Below are 19722 nucleotides of genomic sequence, written 5' to 3'. Positions count from 1 at the left end.
AAAAAAAAAAAGGAGTGAATAAATTACAACAAAAGCAAAATAAATTGTTATCGGTACTGGCCCAGTGCATGCCTGCAGAATAAGGCCACTACTTGGGAAGTTGTATAAAATGATGACGGTTTACATTTAAAACAATGAGAAACTTTAAACCTGCAATGAGTGATGCTTTGTCATGTTGTGCTGTATGTGTTTATGGTGAACTTGGTGAGCTAACAGATCCCTCTTTACACATCCAGCATATATCTTTTTGAAGGTGGCCTTCTGATCACCTGTTCTCTCTTCTTTTAGGTCTGTTTGTACTCAACTCTGATGGAAACGTGTGTCTCCTTGGCACCTAAATGCTCAACTATGTTCACCAACTAACCTTGTCTGTTTGGTGCTGAGCAGGTTGTGTTTTTAGAGCTTTTATGTTGAAAAAAGCTGCCTGCAGAGGCTGAAAATTACGCTATGAGAGTGGTGAGGGTGAAGCAAAACAGTACAGTTATCTTTAATGTAAGCTATAATGTTCCAGCGGGCTGACAGAAACAGCAGGGTCAGGTGATTATACTTTGTAGGTACAAGCAACCCCTTTCACAATACATCACATTTTACTCCATCTGTTGTTATTATAATGATACAGATTATAGCTGCTTTACTTTGTGACTTTTTCTATATCTTGGTGTTGGATTACTATTAGGGCCACTCATATATCTGCAGGAGTGTGCAAGCTGCTGTAACTCTTACCAAAGTCTTTGTGTGATGACATCCAGCCAATTGCCTTCAGGGAAACGATTGCCAACAAACCGGAGCCCACGAAGGAGCCAATCCCAGAGAAGAAGAAGAAGAGCCCCATGATGGCACTCTGCATGGACTTGGGGGCCGCAGAGTAGGCAAACTCCAGACCTGCAAAAGTAAAAATTAAAAATACAGATATCTGGTGAATTGTTGTCAAATTTGCAAGGTATAAAACAGTGAAAATATAAAGTTAAGTTAAAGTAAACTTCACATGTTGCAGTGCAATGTAGCCTGGAAACAAACTGTCAGATTCATCTAAGTAACATGATGGGTTTTGTTGAATGTGAATGTTTTCCTTTAAGTTGCTGTGTGTGTGACCAAAAAGCTTCCTCTGCAGCTGCCACCATTTCTCCATGGTGGAACTGGTCTGCAGTGTCATTGTTGGGTATCTACTCTGCCGAGTACTGGTCTCCAAAAATCATTTATTTCTAGAAAATACATCAGTCAGTATTTACTGTGTCTTGAAAGAAATAAAAGAAATGAGAAAATGAGCCAGGAACCTTGGAAAAAGAGAGATGAGGAAGGAAAAAAAAGAAAAGAAAACATCAAATATGTGTTTTTTTCGCCCAGAGAAGGGTCTGCCTGCAAGCTGACATTGATAATTTCCTGGCAGCTCAAAACATGTGATTTTCAAATGAGGCCCTATAGCTACATCTGTCGGGAGAGATTAGGGAACTGCGGTTAAATAAGTTTGCAGTTTAAGTCCTTTCTAGAGGGGGACATTGCACAAATTAATGTGACAAACAGTCTTCTTACAGATACCTGTGCTGGTTGAGCCAAAAAAGAAGCCTTATAAGAAAAGGAAGGAGATAAGAGCATGGCAAATATAATGTTATTATTCTGTGGAAAACATGAATGACCTTTCCAGAAGTTCATAACAACACATTTGTTTGATATCCTAAGCTAACCTTTTGATAACCACAACACTGGTCAATAGCTACGCATATCACAGAGGATTTCAAAGGTTGGTGATGAGTCTCAGATATGGCTGTGCATAGTAAAGAGAAAGTATGAGTGATGAACATGTAATGTCATGTTTAATCCAGCTGTCTGTGACATCAGTGATGAAAAAAACAGTCATTTCACTACACACAGACAAACTGCTTGACCTTTCTCTAGCAAAAGGTAGTATCACTTGAGAATAAACTGAGAAGGATGGAATTTATAACGCATATAGATATTTTGTCTTACAGGAGTGATTAGTCATCCTTAAAAAAAAAATTACCCTTTAACATTTTCAAAAGTGCAGCGGATAATTAAAAATACTGCAGGGAATCATCCTGCAGAAGTTTTTTTGCATATTCTTTTTGCCTGAAAACAGACAAACTCGGATCATGTACGAGCAAAGAATTACCCCGCGTCCTACAAGACTGGGGGATTGCAGCAAGGAAGTTTGACGGCACCGGAGGTTTTAAACAGATTTATTCAAACAGAAGAAGACTAAGGGGAAATATTCCTCCTAACCAGACATATGTCACAATTCTGTCAGCCAATTTTCCTTGAGGTAAGCCCTGTGGGATGGTATGGAGGGAGAGACGAGAGTATGCTTATTTTAAGGATCCCTATAGCTTTGTTATGTCTGGATTTGACTTTCATGGGGACCCTGATGGTTTTGTGCGAATTCCAATGTTTTATATGAGCATTATTGAGTTCTGTTCAAGGGCTTTACAATACCCAAGCTTATTAAACAAATTTCAGTATCCATGGATTTTAAACTTAAAGATGACGAATGTGAATGTTCCAGCAGTGACTGGATGGGCTAGATAATCCCCCCACTGCACTGAGGAAAGAAAAGTCTTAAATATTAATGGTTCAATCTTCAGTCTTGATATAGAAATAAAGAGAGCACTATATAGAGGAGCCTACAACATGCCACGTAGCAATACGAAAATGACTCAATCATGGCTCTAGGCTCGAATCACTATGATAATTGAGGCTCGAAACCATTATAATGTCTGCAGAGAAAAAGACATAGAGGAGAGAGAACATAACTATACAGACAGATAGACAGCCACAAAATGGATCAACACGATACAAGGCAGATTTCTGTTGTGCACTGCAGAGTCTAGCATAGGATAAAAATAAGCCACAGCTGCCACACAGCAATGTTTTATATCACATTCGGTGCATTTCGCACAGACACAAAGTCCCCTCTTTTAATAAAGGAGAATATTGCTGCTGTTGTTTCCATTCTTGTCTGGATTTTGCCGCCGCAATTTGATATAACATTAGAGCTATTTCTCACTTTGTCACATTATTATATTACTGGGGCAATACAGCCTTATTTCTTTTAAGCTTCAAGCTTTTAATGAAATGGCATTTCCTGTTTAGGTCAGGGCTCACAAACAGACAGAAAGAAGAAATGAGAGCTGGCTTGCTGAGCAGTTTTTAGCTGATAGCCTCAAAGTATCAGAGGAGTTTTGTAGCTGTCAGTTCCAGCATGAACTATTGTGACCTGCCTTGATTCAATGCTTTTCTTTCTAATCATTTTCTTGAAAAAAAAACAAGGTATCTATTTCTCCGGAGGAAAGCAAACACTGCTATTTTTCCAGTGGAGGATTATAGGTGGCCTTACATTGATGAGAATGTGTTTTAGAAGGATTATTTAATGCAAGGACTTAACTCAGTAACACGAGTGATACAACTCTGAGAGGTTTCTCAGTTATGGAATGTAACTAAGTACATTTTCTAGGTACTAGGCTTAAAACCCTGGTCCTTCACAAAGAAATCCACAGTCCAGCAGCATTGAACAACTTCAACAAATCATCAGGAGATGGGGGAGGTCTCACTTTCCTTTTCCCCTCTGCTCCTTTTGTGCTTATAAAATGTATTTTAGATAAAAATATATTATTTGTCTTGTTACAGTTTGCATTTTCTCCAACTTTATACTACCACTCTAATACGTTTTTGGAAAAAATATTGTATTCTTACTCTGCTACACTTACTGATATTTGGTAGCTCTAGTTAACTCTAGCCCAACACACACACACACACACACATGCACACGCACACGCACACACACACACACACACACACACACATACACACAAAATACAATTTGTCAGTGTTATTATCTCTCTCTGTTTCATACGCTGTATATACTCAAGTTCATAGAGGTAAATGTCAGCACAACAGCTGACTGAACATGAGGGTGAAAAGTTCATGTTATGATGCTAATTGTGTTGTCACGGTGACGATACCCTTGGGATACGTGGTGCAGTATACGTATTTGTTTTAGTATCTACTGTATCTGAACAACAAGCGCAGGAAGAGATGCTGGTTTGTGGCTGTCATCATCATTTCAACTTTCAAAGGTTACTTTATCCACACCTTATTTATAAAATGTCTCATTACTGAACAGTGTCATGCCGCGGTGTGAAAAAAATCAGGATAATCAACTATCGATCGACTTCTTGGGCTATTTACTCTGGACTACAACCCTCAAATACATTAAGCCGCTGTAGTCTGGCAATGAATCAAACAAACAGCTCAAAAAGGGTTTTACACATTAGTCTTCACTGCATTTTGCTTAGAAGAATGTGCACTACAGTTTTTGGCCCGCAATCCTTGCAGAGTGGCTCACTGACCAGGAGGTTCATCACTGGAGAGTACTGTATTTCACCGTTAGTCTGAATCATCATGTCTGCCTAACCTCAGTGCTAAACGAGACACAGGAGATGTCAAACAAATGTACCTGCAATGCTGGCAAAGATTTCGCTGATTCCTATCAGCACATATTGAGGCACTTGCCACCATATGGGTAAATCTGCTGCGTAGTAGATAACTTTCCCAACCACCTGGTCAATGGTTCCATTTGACTGTATGATCTCCAGGCGTTTGGTCTCCAAGATACCTGAGGGGTCAAACAGAGAAAGAATTTATATGAGCACAATTTGCTGAGAGGTGATGTAAGCAAAAAACGGACAAAGTACTGTGGTAAAACACAAACACACACACACACATAATCATGTAGGGCAATAGTGGACTGCATTCAATTACATTACTAGTAGTTTAAGCTGGTAAACTTCACTTTTTCTGAGATAAATACTTATTACACAGTGTATTGGCTGTAGAAAACTGACACTATTTGAGTATGGTTTGGATCCATAAAGAACAGGTTAGATTCTTCCAATTATGGCAAAAGCCTGTTTGCCATTGTGAAACCACAACAGGAGGAGGCATTGTTACCTCAGTTAAATTTGTGGCCTCGGGTTTTCTTTTTCTGCAGGCCGCTGTTTCTCTGAGTCGTGCCGTTTTCATACAAAGTTTTCTTAGCTTAGCTTCCTTTGCTAGTCAGACAGAGTCTTTTTACGCGAGGCTGAACAAAGCTAAGTAATGGACATGTGGTGCAGAGGCGAGGGTGCTTTTAAACCTGGCAAAGGGATGTATGTTGGTGCTAAAAGGAGGAAAGTTTCCTATGCAGGGTGACAAAGTTGGAGATTCATGTCAGAGCAATGGTGGGAAACAGAGGCGGCTACAGTGGTGAGCTAATACGTAACTGCCGCCATACCACAACACTGAGGGGACACACTACCTCAAATTCATCAACAACGATGTCCTATTCCATCACGATGTTTCACTGTCGACATCATCACATGCCAATTTGGCAGACATTGCCAAACCCCGGTTGTCTCAAAGTCTTATGATGTTTACCATGAGGACTTGAGACAGTTTAAAACTGGCATTGTTTCTACTGGATCTATAAGTAACAAAGTACTTTCTATAGCACTGAGATCATAGTTTCTAGTTCCTAAATGGATTGTAACAAATGTTTGTTGCTTTGGAAAGTGGCCAGGCTTCATAGCACTAGTCATGTTGCTACCGCAGTCTTGGTGATGGAGGTGCCAAACACTACGCTGTGGAAAAGTTGTCTTTCCACTTTAACTAGATTTTGCAGTGTCGTGCCGGAACTTCTGCTAAATCTGGATTTGCAGGTACTGATAATAATAAACAACTTATACAGCACCTTTATCAACACAGCTACAAAGTGCTGTGCAAAACACAATTGAGTGAATACAGCAAACTAAAAGCAATAAACACCGCACACACATAGGAGAGTAAAACATGCACTTACAAAGTAGATAAAATCACTGAACATTAAGCGATTACAGTAACTAAATTACATTTTTGCAATATTTGTGTAGTTAACGGCTGAAACGAACAAATTTGGGTAATAAAAATAAAATGGTTTCTTTGTAGGTACTATTGCCAGTGGCATTTTTGAATGGCATGTGCACAGGCAGAAATCCAAGTGAGGGCAGAAGGAGACAAACACCCTTTCCTGGGAGTCTGTCTTTGGTTGCTGACCTCGAGTAGGCTGTCAAACAAAGGATATGTTAGAACTGTCTTTACTGCCCCCACTGAATAAAATAAAAACACATTTAAAATCATCAATTCGTTTTACATTTTTTCTGCACTGAAAAACAGGTCAATCACACATGTTGGCAAGTTGTTAGCTGAACTTTACTAGTGTGACATAATAATATTAACCAGCATTTACAGTAGCAAATAAAACAGTGTTCCTTAACTTGCAGGGTGAAGGTGTGTTTGTTTGAAAAAATAACAACAGTACCTCTAGTAACCCCATCAGAAATTGCCTTTGTGAAAATGTCACTTTGTATGTCATGTCAATATTTATTATGTCACTATTTACATATAGAAGCTTTAGTTACCCAAACTTGATTCCTCCCTTGGGTAGCTTTGTTGTAGTACAACTTCTTTCAGTGTAAAGTAATTGTAGCTTGCGTAGCCTTGCTTTCAAGTTGCTTCCGCAACACTGTATATTAATTATAATTCTGGAACATATATATACACACTAAAGAAAAATATATAAATTGAAACTAGGGTGAATCTGAAGGTCAGGATGAAGAAATTCTTGTTAAAGGCCGTGACATAAACAAACAGCCAGACACTGTTAGAGTTAGAGGAATCGGTGACAGCTCATTAAGCATTTAGCTAGTTTAAAGGCTACTATACCACTTCACTAAGATCACATCTGCATGCTTCCATATTATGGGAGCTCGGAATGGATCAGTGCAGACGGTTCAATAATAAGAGCCAAGCAGTTGTCATCAACTGCCGCCGCCTCCTAAAAGCCTTATTCGATAGCTATTATCATGTAACCAGCGGCTATTTCCAGATAACTCCCAGAGACAGCCTCCTATCATAACTACACTTAATGCTGTGTTTGAGAGGAGTTGCAGCCTTGTAATCCGGCTATCCTATAATACCAAGCGTCCATCTCAGGCAGTGAGGCCACTGGGCTGCCCAGAGCAAATCTCACTAGCAACACACATCCCTGCTTTTTTCTCTTTCTAAACATCACACATCAAACAACCCAGTGTGATCCTTGGCAACTCCACTCCAGCTTTCATAGGAAAAATAAATAAATAAAAGATGGTTCTGGACACCTAAAAGCCACTGAGCTTTAACCAAAGCAGATTAGTATATGAAGTTAAGAGAATGCGATAAAAAAAAAAAAAATCTCTTCAAAAGCAATGTCAGTGCAGCTTTTCAGAGCTGGCCTCCGCACGTGGCTGAAGTCTGGGACTGTTGGACACAAATGAAAAGGGGATCAGAAACAGTACACTGTCCGCTTGACAGCGTGTCTTCAGTCGCCCTTTTTCACTGCATGGGAGGTCCAGACTTCCTCATGCCATGCGTGTCACTGAGCCGACGAAAGCCAGTGAAATATCGACGCACCAATGTCATCATGACAAACTCCTGCACATTTCTTGCACATGGTGATGAAATTGATTCTAACTCTAGACAGCAGTGGTGTGGCTGATGTTGTGGACAAAGAGTGGCAGGCTGACAATGCAATGTGTGGGACTGGCTATTCTCTGGGAGAAAGATGCCATACTTGGTCATTCCAAACTGTCCATCTGTCAGTCTCTGAACACAACGTGATTTCACTAAGTGGACAGATGCAGACAAGCACTGAGGACCTACAGAAACCCAGCAGAGGGAAATGCACTTTAACAGTGTCAGGCAGCTCCCAGGAGTCAATGTGTGTAACTGAATTAGTGTGAAGCAAGGCAGTGCTGAGGACACACAACACCGAGGCTCAGCAAATTATTCCTGGATGAATAATAGTTCAAATAAGATGCAGATACAATATCATTAATACTGCGGCTCATTTTACAAACTACATTAGTGTACAGATGTGATCCAGACGCCTGATTTGTCTTCTTAAATCCAGGTCAGAACCGTGCTGTACGCTAGTTGTGTATGCACCTACTGTTCTGTGACCAATGGCCACACTGCTGCACCATCATAAACCCTTTCTCTACACTCCCAGGACTCAAAATTGCTTTCTGTAATATTCAGAATTTATTGAGACTGAATTCAAATGCAAGGATTGCACTTTCTTTCAAGAAGCCAAATGGAAAAGTAAATACCTGAATGGCTTTTGAACATCAGAAATGAACATGTTCGAGCACCTTTCCTCCTACGATTGCTCATGTCTTCTGAAAAGAAAATATTACTTTAAACCGAGCACATTAGACATATTAGATTCGGTAAATAGACCTTTTAGCGCATCGGCTGATTGAAAAGGATGTTTCTGATGGGCTCAGTCAGGCTTTCATAACCCTCAGACTCTCAGTCAACAAACTTTCTCATCTCTTCTTCACCATGTCCATAAAAAGTAAGGCACTGGGAGGAGAGTCTAGTCCAGTTTCATTCTTGTATCCATAAAAACAGCATCACACAGATGTTTAGATGGCTCTATTGCTTTCAAGTATCATACATTCAGTGTAAAGATCACACACACACACACACACACACACACCGCTTACTGTACAGCTGCTTGAAGCAGGCGCTGAGAATGTTGTGTTATTTGAGCTCATTAAAAGGCTCTAAAACATGGGTTTTTATATATGAAACCTGTGCTTTTAGATCCACGTAGTTGTCTGTTGACCATGTGGACATGTACACATTCTGTTGTCAGATGACTCTAGCCCTTTTCACACAGAGACGCAGCATTATTGCTGCAGTGGTGGTTCGCCAGTTCTGCACCATTCACAGAGCCAAGCAGCTCCAGTGTGTTATTCACACAGCAAGCCGGCACTGTGGATCCAAAAGAGGCATGAAGTCACACGTCATGATGATGGCGATGACGTCTATGTTTTTTTGTTTTTTTTTATGTTTTACCCCCGGTGTCTACCTGTCAATCATTCACCTGCTGACTGTTTCTAATCATATGGATGCAGTTGTGTTGTGATCGAGATGCTGACCCACCATACATCCTGGAAAGTGACAAAGTTGTGTTATTCGCTCTTGATTACATAATCACCATTTGTAAACAGGACACTGTCTGACTGTCAGTTGCGGGGGAGGGAGGCTGTTTTCTAGGGAAAAGTTCACTGAAGTTTGGGTTGGGAGGGCTGCCCGTTGCAGTGATTTTTTTCAAGACAGTCACTATAACGACACAAAAATGGAAGGAGGCAACGCTTGGTGAGTTAGACAGGAGGACAGACACTTCTCCATTTATAACTGTGGTATTTTTTTCCTCACATAAGTTGCCAAAGACACTTACAGTTACTACGCTACTTTTGTTTGGTCATGTAACGCTGCTTTGTGTGACATTTCTCTTTATTTTGTTGAGTGAAGGACCTGTTTAGTTATCACACTGTGAACACATTCAGAATGACATGCCACTGCTCTGCACCACCGGCTTATCCATTCACACAGGTACAGTTCGCCAATGCTGCGCCTCTGATACTACCTCCGGAGGATGCAGAGAATTGGCACAGCATCATTGCACTCAAAAGGCAGTGTGAATGGGGCTACTGAAAGTGGCAAAAAGTAAAGGTGCAGTGGGCGCCCATTGGCTCAGTTGGTAAGTAAACTTGTAAACTTTGGCCTTGTCCTCCCTGCAGCAGCCCTGGGTTTAAGTCCAACATGGAGTCTTTTTTCTGCAGGTCATGCCACCTCTCCTCATCCTGTTTCCTGTCATCCCTGAGCTGTCTTATTATTTTTATTAAGTCATAAAAATACCCAAAAAGTTTTTCTTTTTTTTATTAAAATAAAATGAAAACTCAATCATATTGTACTCACCACCATGCATGCTTAAAAACTAAAAAAAAACAAAAAAAAACCCAGCCAAAACACAACGTAAACTGGCTCCATACAGTTTGTTTGCCATAATCCAAGTCTCTGGAAGCCCAGAGATCCCACGATTATTTTTAAAAGAAATCGTTATTTAAACAATTTTTCCTCACTGCGATCGTCTGCTTTCGTCAGAAGTTGGTGCATGAGCTTGACTATGCATGAGGGTGTGAATAACATCTCTTCAAATTAATCTGGGATTTCTAATCATGGGGCTGCTCATGCAGATTACACATACAGAATTACTATTAGGCAACATGTAAGTCATATCTGAAATTAATATTGCATTAACAAGTATTAGATAAACTTGTACTGGTAAATGTGTTGTCAAACTTAATAGAGTACATGTTTAAAAGTCAACTGGCAGGGTGAAGCACACCAGTCAATTCCTAAAAGGTCACTAATGACATAACATGCTCATAATCAAAGTTGCCAGTGTATTGTGCATCTGAGGAAGGAGAAAGGGCAGTGACTGCAGAAAATATATTGTGCATTGATTGTCAGGAGTGTTACTGATTTGCTTTCTTCCTGCCTCCGGGCTTGTCTCCCTCAAAACATTTTGGCCTGGACATATCAATGCAGCAGCAGCACCCGTTGATAGGCCTGGCTGAGACTTACTCCCAAAATAATTCATAGTCTGTAAGTGAATAGGACTGAGCTGCATTACTGTATGCGGGTGCAGTCGATCAGGACCAAAAAGATGCCACAGCTCCCCCTGTGCTCTGCAGGGCAATAAGAACCTCTAGGGCTTTTTTCCCTATTTTCCAGATGAAAAGTGATGTTTTTATCCAGGGACAATTAATACATCTGGGACAGACCATCTGCTGAGTCTCACACAAAGCAACACACTGAACGTAATTTAGAAAGTAAAAACAAAGGATTTAGCCAAGTATCTGTAAATCATACTTAGATACTAAGCAACAATATTCCCTATACTGCCTGCCACATTGATATCATTGTGGGTGAGGAACTGACATATTAGTGCAATGTTTCTAAAGTAGTTCAAATTAAACTGAATTAATTATGTACCAGCACCAAAGCTGCATTGCTCGTTGCCTTGGAAGTACTAATTGCATATGGCATTTACCACAAACGCTAACTTTGTTGTTTCATAAGTGTTCATGTGGCCTACTTATATGAGAGCACAGAGAGGACATGTCTGTTAGTGCACTCACCCGCTGCCACAGCCGACCACATAACAAAGAACATCCCGACTGCAATCCTCTTCAGGGAAGAAGGCAGCAGGCCGCGCCGTTTCAGAATGGGGTCCACCACTTTGTCCTTAAGGGGAATCAGCATAAGGATGAGCACTGCGTCGAACATGGTGAGCCAGGCGGCTGGGAAGTGGAACATCATCTGGGGGATCCAGGAGAGAAAAATTAGGTAAATCTGTGCAAAAAGCGACAAAGCATGACAACAACGGAGAATGTAAGTGCATTCAAATGCAGTTCACCAAGTGTTTGTGTCTATAGGAGTGTGCATGTGTGTGTGAGTGTGTGTACTTGGGGCTTGATATTGCTTTGGCACCCTCAGGTGGCCAAAACCAAACATAATAAAATGAAAAATATTCATTCAACCCAAAAAAACGACAGCACATTAATATCAATTATTAGAAAGTAAATAGTAGAATTATTGTTGTTATAACTCAAAATTAGAGCCGGTTTAACATGCATATGTAAGTGGCACAAAAAAAACAAAAGGTAACTCACTTAATTCAAAACTAACATTTTCAGCAAAAATCTGAACCCATTACCATAAAGTGTTGTCTATGAAAGGAATAATTACACTGTGCAAACAGAGTGGAAGATGTATCAATCAGAGAGAAAAGCTATTGTGGGCATACAAAGTATCTACATGCTAACATCTCATTGAGTGAGCAGTGAAAGACTGCAAACTGATGTGGATGTTTTTTTGCAATTCAAATTCTAAAGTGCCATCTGAGCTCCTGATGGGTTTCTGGTTTAACACTTCTGATGGCATCATTTATTCTCAAATTGAATTTCCATTTCTTGGAGTCACCACTTGCAATCTATACGCAGCTCCTTAAGAAGTGTTTTCCTCCTTTGTTTTCCTCATATTCAAAATGAACATGTAAAGTGAGAACTTCTCTTTTCCAAAGAAGACCCGACAAAAGCAAAACAGGTGTTCCAGCAGGAGCAGGTACGTGGTGGGCATGATGTTCTGCTTTTACTACTTCCCCAGGCCTGTACAATTTAGCATTCAACACTGACACTGCAGTGTGCACACATGCCTTAGTGATATCACGAGACATCCAATGTCAAGTACGGCAAATTAACTCAACATATAATGTTACAACTTTTTTGCTGCTTGATACAAAGGAAAAACTCACACAGGTTTCCATTGTTTATCAGCAGGAGCAGTCTGTCTAATAGTACATATTTTACTCTAATCAAAAGGTCCAATATACAACATAGTAAAGTAAAGATATCCTGGGCAGAAAGTGAAGTCAAACTCCCTCTCTGTGTGTTGTTATTGAGATTCTCTGCTATTAGGACCTTTGAGCCCTTAATAGACACAGCAAGCAGGTTGTGTGTATTGTGTGTGGGGGAAAACCATGGACTTAGGCTACGTCACAACACACACACGCCTTTTTTCTCCACCTACTAGTGCCCACTTCTTGTTACCAACTTTGGTAGTTACGGAAGCAAATAAAGCCAATATGTATATACGGTACTCCTGCTTGCCTAACGTACTTACATCGTTACCTGACATCCACAAAAGTTTAACCTTATTCCTTCCTGAGTGCTGCTGAGAACTCAGAGGTTGAGAGAGCGAAGTGCAGGGGGGTGCACACAGGTTTGTTTTGGTCCAACATGCTGGTGCTAAACTGGAAGCACAAGTAGCACTTAATTTGGCATTTGGGACCTTTAAAGTTTATGGATTAAGCTTGGGCGATATCGGTCAGCTTGTCTGTAAAAAATGTTAATAGAGTCAGAGCCGTTCCTCTCAGGTGAAGAATCACAAAGCTGTTGGATATGCAATATGAAAAGTATTATGACAGTCAATAAATTAGAATATCGGCCAAAGCCTAATTTGGATACAGGGGGAATGATGCTTAGTGCTATTTTTTGATCAGTTTATCAAACAGGGGCCTCCTCTGGTTGTTTGATAAAATGCACTCCTTCACAAAATCACCACAATTACTCGATAACTTGACTTCAACATCGTGCCGCCCTATCACAGGGTATTATAAAGCTGAATTTAAAGAAAAAGTAAATGTAAATGTAATTCAAGCCACAACCAATTCAAATATAATTTATATGGAGACATGCAATGCAGGTGAAGTAGTAATCTCGGGACCAAATCTAATCAAAACTAATTACAACACGTTCACTATTATTATTATTATTATTATTATTATTATTATTATTATTATTATTATTATTATTATTATTATTATTATTATTATTATTATTATTATTTGTGTGGGCTCAGTATCCTTGAGAAGACAGTATTTTTTCATCTTAGTCATTGAAATGTGTCAGGTGAGGTGAGGGAGAAAATCACAGATCTCTCTAATCTCACTTCCCTTTTGATGTTGAGAAACGTCTGCACTGGTAGCAGAAAAGGCTTACTTCTGTTTTGTTCTGATACTAAATAGTACGTGATGGGAAGAAGAAAAACAGAGTTGTGTGGCATAGTCAAAAACAGTGGATTAAAAGAAAATAAACGATGTCAGACACTTTCACAGTGTCACAAATTTCTTTGCATATTATTGTAACATGTAAGAATATACCGTATGTGTATATTTAGGTTAGATTGTGTGGTTTACAGGCAGAGGTTTCACTTCACATTTCCATGAAGTCAGTGCACTTCACTATCACCTCAAGCATGCCTATTCAAAAAGAAGAGCAAGCGGACAAAGCTTGCTCAATTTTAAAACTTTGTTTTTTGAGGAGTCATTTACTACGCGGAATAACAGCCGGTGTCAGTCATCGAGAACACAACAAACAGTCATGTCAACAAAAACAGCAGCACTAGTCACGAAGAGTCAGCTGGAAGTGTTGCTCTGGGGGGGGACAATCACAGCCAGGTTGCTAATCTGCAAGGTATTAGTCTGTGAAGTCAAGTTCTCACTTAATCCCCAAAGCTTTTGCTGCTGCCTCCAGCTGTTGTCTACCATTGTGTGTCAGTGACCTACTGACTCCTTTAGTTTTAGCAGTGAAATCTAGTTCACTTCTATTTATGGAGGCAGGTTGGTTGAAATGGTGCATTTAACTCAATGAAATCATACAGCCGCTCCTTCAGAACAAATTAAAAAGTCAAGCCACAGGCATCACAGGTAGTTGGACTGAGAGTGTCTTCCCTTTGGTTTACCTTTTGGGGTTCAGCTGTGTTGTTCGAGGCACTACCAGGGATCTTCAGATGAAGGCTCTGCAGGATGTAGGTTGTCTGCATCTGCAACGCAATAAGGAGATTAGGGTCTCAGCATGAAGTAATTCTCGGTGTAATGATCACAAGGATGTCTGGCACAGAACCATTTGTCTCCAATATTGAAACAGAAAATGATCTTGCCTCATATTAACACATGATTTTGCACATTTCCATCTGGAAAGCTCATATTGCCATATGCAATTTCTTCATATTTATCATCTGATGTGTGACAAAGCTCATACAGTTTGTCACACCTTAAAAATGGATGATCTTACCTGGAAGTACACAGTCCAGTACGGGATAAGGGCGAAGAAAACTGGGAGGATTTTCACCAATGCTTTCACCTCCTCGACTTTCTCTTCTGGAAATTTTCCTCCATAGGTCACTTTAGCACTGTCGAGCAGTGTTGGCTTGTTGCTGTCATGGGAATAAATTAAGATCAAAGGACCTTTAAAATACTCTTGAAATCTTCAGAGTAACTGAGACATAAAATAAACACATAAATAAATATAGTATCCTAAACTTCTAAAGTGTGAGCAGCCTTTTTTTGTGAACAGCAGTTCTAGAGAGAGGGAAAAAAAAACTTTATTCTAAAGCCTATAATCCCCATCTCTGGAGAATACTTCTTAATAAAGAATTCTTGAAAGGCTGCAGGATTGGCCAATTTAAAATATCCAATGTCAAATTTTTGAACCAATTGTACTACTTTGGTTCAAAGTCAAGTAACAGCACTTCAGAATAACTTTTCACCATAGGGAATGAAGATGAATGCATGGACCAGTCGGGAAAAAAGAATTATTCAGGGGGTTCAAATGAGGCTTTAACTTAAAAGTCTACCGACAACACCTGGCTGTTAGTCTGCGGGATGAGCGTACCCATGCCACCAGCCTCTGCCATAAACCAAAACACTTGCTAAGAGCCTTGCCATAGATACGGATGAATGCTTTACTACACCACAGTTACTGTGAATGCACTACTTGTCATGGAAGGAATGAATCACCACTTTTATAGCCTGACAATACACTTCTGTGCTGTATTTTTCCCATCACTACATAAAATGCTCTAAACCGACACCCAAAAGGTAGCATGCCACTCTCACCGGAGCATGTTAGACTCCTTTGGTGTCTTGGAGCAGCAGGCAAAGCCCAGGATCTTGAAGAGATTTGTGAAGGCGCTGCCATCAGCAGGTTTGGTGATGAAGACAGTCCGGCCCAGGAGGAAAACAAGGAAGGAGATCCCGAGGCACACAGTGGGAATGATGTAGCCGAGCACGAAGCTGATGTTTTGCTGGATGTAGGCCACCCCTCCCAGAGACAGGATGGCTCCTAGGTTGATGCACCAGTAGAACCAGTTGAAGAACCTTCGCGTGGCCTCTGGTCCTCTGTCTTTGACCTAAGAGCACACACAACGCAGGATGGCCGCAACATATCATACAATTGTAAGTTGGTACAACATACAGGAGGAACATAAAAACAATTATAGGAAAGAGCTTAATCTCTGAACATTGCTATAGCTATGTGTTAGGCCAGTTTGATAATAAACTAGCAGAATTTGTCAGCTACAGAGGAAGCTTGGTCAGATGAGGAAAATGAGTCCAGAGACCAAATCTTATGCATTTAAATAGTAGTTGCACTTGTCATTAATACATGCCTGAAAAATCAGAAAAAGGGCAAACTGCAGTGACAAAGAGGAACACTGATCACAAGCTGAGACTGACAGAGGTGCGACAACAACTTTCACTCTTACTGAAATTCCTGTGATAATTATGTAATCAAAAAATGTCCAGTGTGTAGAATTAAGGGGTCGACCAATATGCTTTTTTCAGGACTGCTACCAATACTGATCATTAATAATCCACAAGACCGATAACCGATAATGAGAACTGATCTACATTTACTACAACTCAGTGACGTACAATTTTGAGGTACTTTGCTTAGTATTTCCATTTTCTGCAACTTAATACTTCCACCCCTTTCCATTTATTTGATAACGTTTGTTTACTAGTTACCTTGCAAAGCCAGCAAGGTTGCACAGTACAGCTAACTTAACAACCATCGTCTGACCCTCTCTAGCAGAGGTTGCTATAATGTAAATTGTTAAATGCAAAGTCCCTCTCTAGAGTTAGTGTTTAGTTTGTCCATTCTGGGCTACTGTAGAAAAAAAAATGGCAGTTAACATGGTAGACACGTGTAAGAAGACCCACTCCCTCTGTAGATAGAAAAGGCTCATTCTAAGGTAAGGAAAACACAACAATCCTTTTGAGGCTTTTCCATTGGCACTTTTGGCTGCGACAAGTGAGCTGCAGTGACCCATGACAACCCACCTCGTCCTGCTCCAGATGAAAGAAAAATCCTTTTTTAAAAGTCCCTGTGTGTCAGCTCTCAAGTTCTTCTCCAGTGCTCCTCTTTGTTCTTCCAGATATCTGCTTTATTTTTACTGTTTCATCTCATTTGTTAAATATCAGGGGACTTTTATTGTGAAGAATTCATAGGAAATGAATTGATTTTAAGGTCCAATTTGTAAGAGATAGTTGATTGTTGAGTCTTATTCCCAACTTGTCAAATACTGATGCTTTGAATTCATAAGTTGGGGCTTCCACCTTCTCACAAATTGAGCCGTTAAAATGGAATTAGTGAGGCTTTGCTGGCGTTTATTCCTCCATAATACTGCAGGGAGAAAGAACACTAAGAACTGCTCCTTTGACGACTACTCAAGACAAGTTCATCATCTGTTAAAGTGACACCTTCAAGCAGGAAGTCCTGTTGTAATGAATATGCATATCGCTGCTACACTGGGCTGATGTGCAGAGTCAAAGCCGAGTTTCAGGTGATGAATACTTTTTTCACCTTCTGCCAATAGATCTCCCTGTACTCTACTCTCTGGACCTTGATAGTGACATATTTTTGCAGCTCCACCGTCAAATTCTATAGCCACATGAAACTGGTAGGCGTATAAGACAACAAGTGATATATTTTCATAAAGGAGGGATGACCAAATCAAACAACAACTTTTGGTTTATCATTGGTCTGCTGACTCTGAGCATTCTTAAAAAATTTGCTACGACACCCTACACCATAAACTTACCAAAATAGCAATAAATTCAGTTAAATATCTATGCCAGCAAATAATATTATTCTCATAATGGCACTGATTCATTCCACATACAGTTATCCCCGTAGAGGAAAAGATTTTATCAATGCGTGATGAAGTGGGTATGTCTTTTATATATGAACACAATAGATGCAGTGGTATAGATACAATTAACTACTGGGAAGATAATGTCACAGCTTTCACCAGCTGATGCTAGGCATAAATCTTTCTGGTGTTCCTCTCTGCAGCTGTGTAATGCAGTTCGAAAATTAATCATCACGCTCGAACTGACCACCTGATTGCCATGCGTTACCAAAAACTGCATTAAAAAACACATTTTAGAGAGGGGTGCTTCTGTGGCTCCTACTGTACATCAAGTCTTGGCAAATTATCAATCAGAGTAAGTGGCTGTGTTCCCTCAAACCTTTTGTCATGTCAGTAAAGGACATTTAATTTACCATCTATTTTCAGTGTTGAACCTTCATCAAATATAGAACACAGTGAGTAAACATTACAATACATCTGCAGTGACTCATTAAAGGAGAAAAAACGGTTTCCTTTCTTTTGTATCCTGTCTTATTTCATGTCCAAAGTCTCCATTTTACAGATTAGCTGCAAACAATAAAATCTTTTATTGCGAATCTCAATTAAAAAAAAAAAAAAACACTCACAATAATTTTCACTATTGTGATGAACAGACTTGAGATAACCCAGAAAATCCTTGGATGACTGACTTTAAAAAGCACATGTCTCAATTGCTGATGTACAGTCCTATATTGGTTTCTTGTTTTTGTTTAACTGCTTGCGCCTGTCAGGATGGCTGAAAACATGGTGGTCACATTGTATCCCCCATAAAATCAAGTTAAATCAGGTGTGTAAATATTACAGATTCCAAACTAAAAAAAAAAGAAGAGGGAGATGAAGTTACCACCATTTATTTATCCTTCATTTGTCCAGGAGTGTTATGATTTATGATTAATTATTCAAGATGCTTAAAGTAACTGATTATTCCCTAAAAAATAATACATTTGTCCCCTTAGTGATGCAATAAAAATTTTAGAATACATATTTGTTTCCCATCAACATGTAAGGTTAAAGTAATTCCAGTATTTTTTCAGAGTTTTAAGCATATTTTCATGATTAACAGGACAATATCCTGCATTGCAATTATGCTGGACAGGATAACTGTGTCCTGAAATGTTCATATCATTCAGGGCCTACTGCAGCCCCACTAAAACGCTAATCTTATGTCTGCACTCCATCAAAATAACACTCACAACAGTGACTGTAGCAACGTTCCCACTGCACGAGGGTGCAATTATTTCTTAGCCAGAAATCAAGCCATACGTAACAGGCAATCTACAATTTTACTCAAACCAGACGCATTTCAAGTATTAACAGCTCCCACTGCCACTTAATTAGAACTTTCAGCTGGAGGAGAATTAGTGGGAAAATTGTGCCTTTAAGTGATGTACTTTATATTACATCTTAAAAGTAACCTGTTTTGCCAGGGTTTCATAATGGCTTTCTGACACTCACTGGCACAATAGAGCTATCTTATTCCCTATATTGCTTTTGCTGTGTGCTGCCATACCAGTTCCTGAGTTTCTCTTATATTTCCCTGCAATGTATGGATTGACCTTGATGTTGCATATTGTGTGTGCTCGAACACGATCAAAGAGAGCACTGACAGAAACGTGAAACTCCTGTAACAAGCGCAGTGCGTACTAATCAAGTGCTAATCATATTCACCCTGCAAGTTCCCTTTGAAAGGTTTTACCCATGCTGGGTTAGATCATTTTGAAAAACAATGATCCCATTGATTAATTTTTTCTATTTTTGAGACTGCTTCTTGTAAATAAGCGACCACCTGTGTTTTCTTGTTAGTAGGACGTACCATTTCAGGCATTGTTTGTGGTTGTTTGTGTGTGTGCATTAGTTTAACTGAGAGAAAGACAGCGGATTTCTCAGTGGCAACTTTGTGATGGAAATTCTTAAAAGGGGCCATGGCGATCAAGGGAATGCATGTCTAAATAAACTCTCATGGTGCAACAGAAATTCCATCACGTGTCTCACATGATGTCACACTGCACACCCAATCTTACCGTATACAGAAGACAAATCTTACCATTATGACAAAATAGAGCTTGACCTATGCACAATGTTTGGGGCTAATGCCAATATTAGAGAATAAAATAATCAGAGATTGATATATCACCCAGAAAAGAAATGTTTGTCGCAGTAATTCCCCAATCGTGATAAAGATACATAATGGAGGCAGGATATGTTAAAAGATTAACAAGAACATTAATCGTCAAAAATGAATCAGAAACAGTAAACTTCACTGCAAAT

At 39.7% G+C, this 19722-nt stretch overlaps 1 protein-coding gene across 2 annotated transcripts in view; it reads right to left on the bottom strand.

The window, feature by feature from the left end:
- Positions 1-19722, bottom strand: part of slc15a4 (solute carrier family 15 member 4) — a 36317-nt gene that overhangs the window by 15377 nt on the left and 1218 nt on the right. For both annotated transcript variants that reach the window (XM_037097138.1, XM_037097139.1), the window contains exons 3-8: positions 15380-15672; positions 14556-14697; positions 14224-14304; positions 11061-11241; positions 4469-4627; positions 724-882 (exon numbers count right to left, since the gene is read on the bottom strand). In XM_037097138.1, coding sequence (XP_036953033.1) covers positions 724-882; positions 4469-4627; positions 11061-11241; positions 14224-14304; positions 14556-14697; positions 15380-15672 — 1015 coding nt within the window. The remainder of the gene's footprint in view (positions 1-723; positions 883-4468; positions 4628-11060; positions 11242-14223; positions 14305-14555; positions 14698-15379; positions 15673-19722) is intronic.

Source organism: Acanthopagrus latus, chromosome 5, assembly GCF_904848185.1.
Source record: "Acanthopagrus latus isolate v.2019 chromosome 5, fAcaLat1.1, whole genome shotgun sequence".
NCBI classification, from domain to species: Eukaryota; Metazoa; Chordata; class Actinopteri; order Spariformes; family Sparidae; genus Acanthopagrus; species Acanthopagrus latus.
This window is presented reverse-complemented; position numbering and strand designations above follow the sequence as displayed.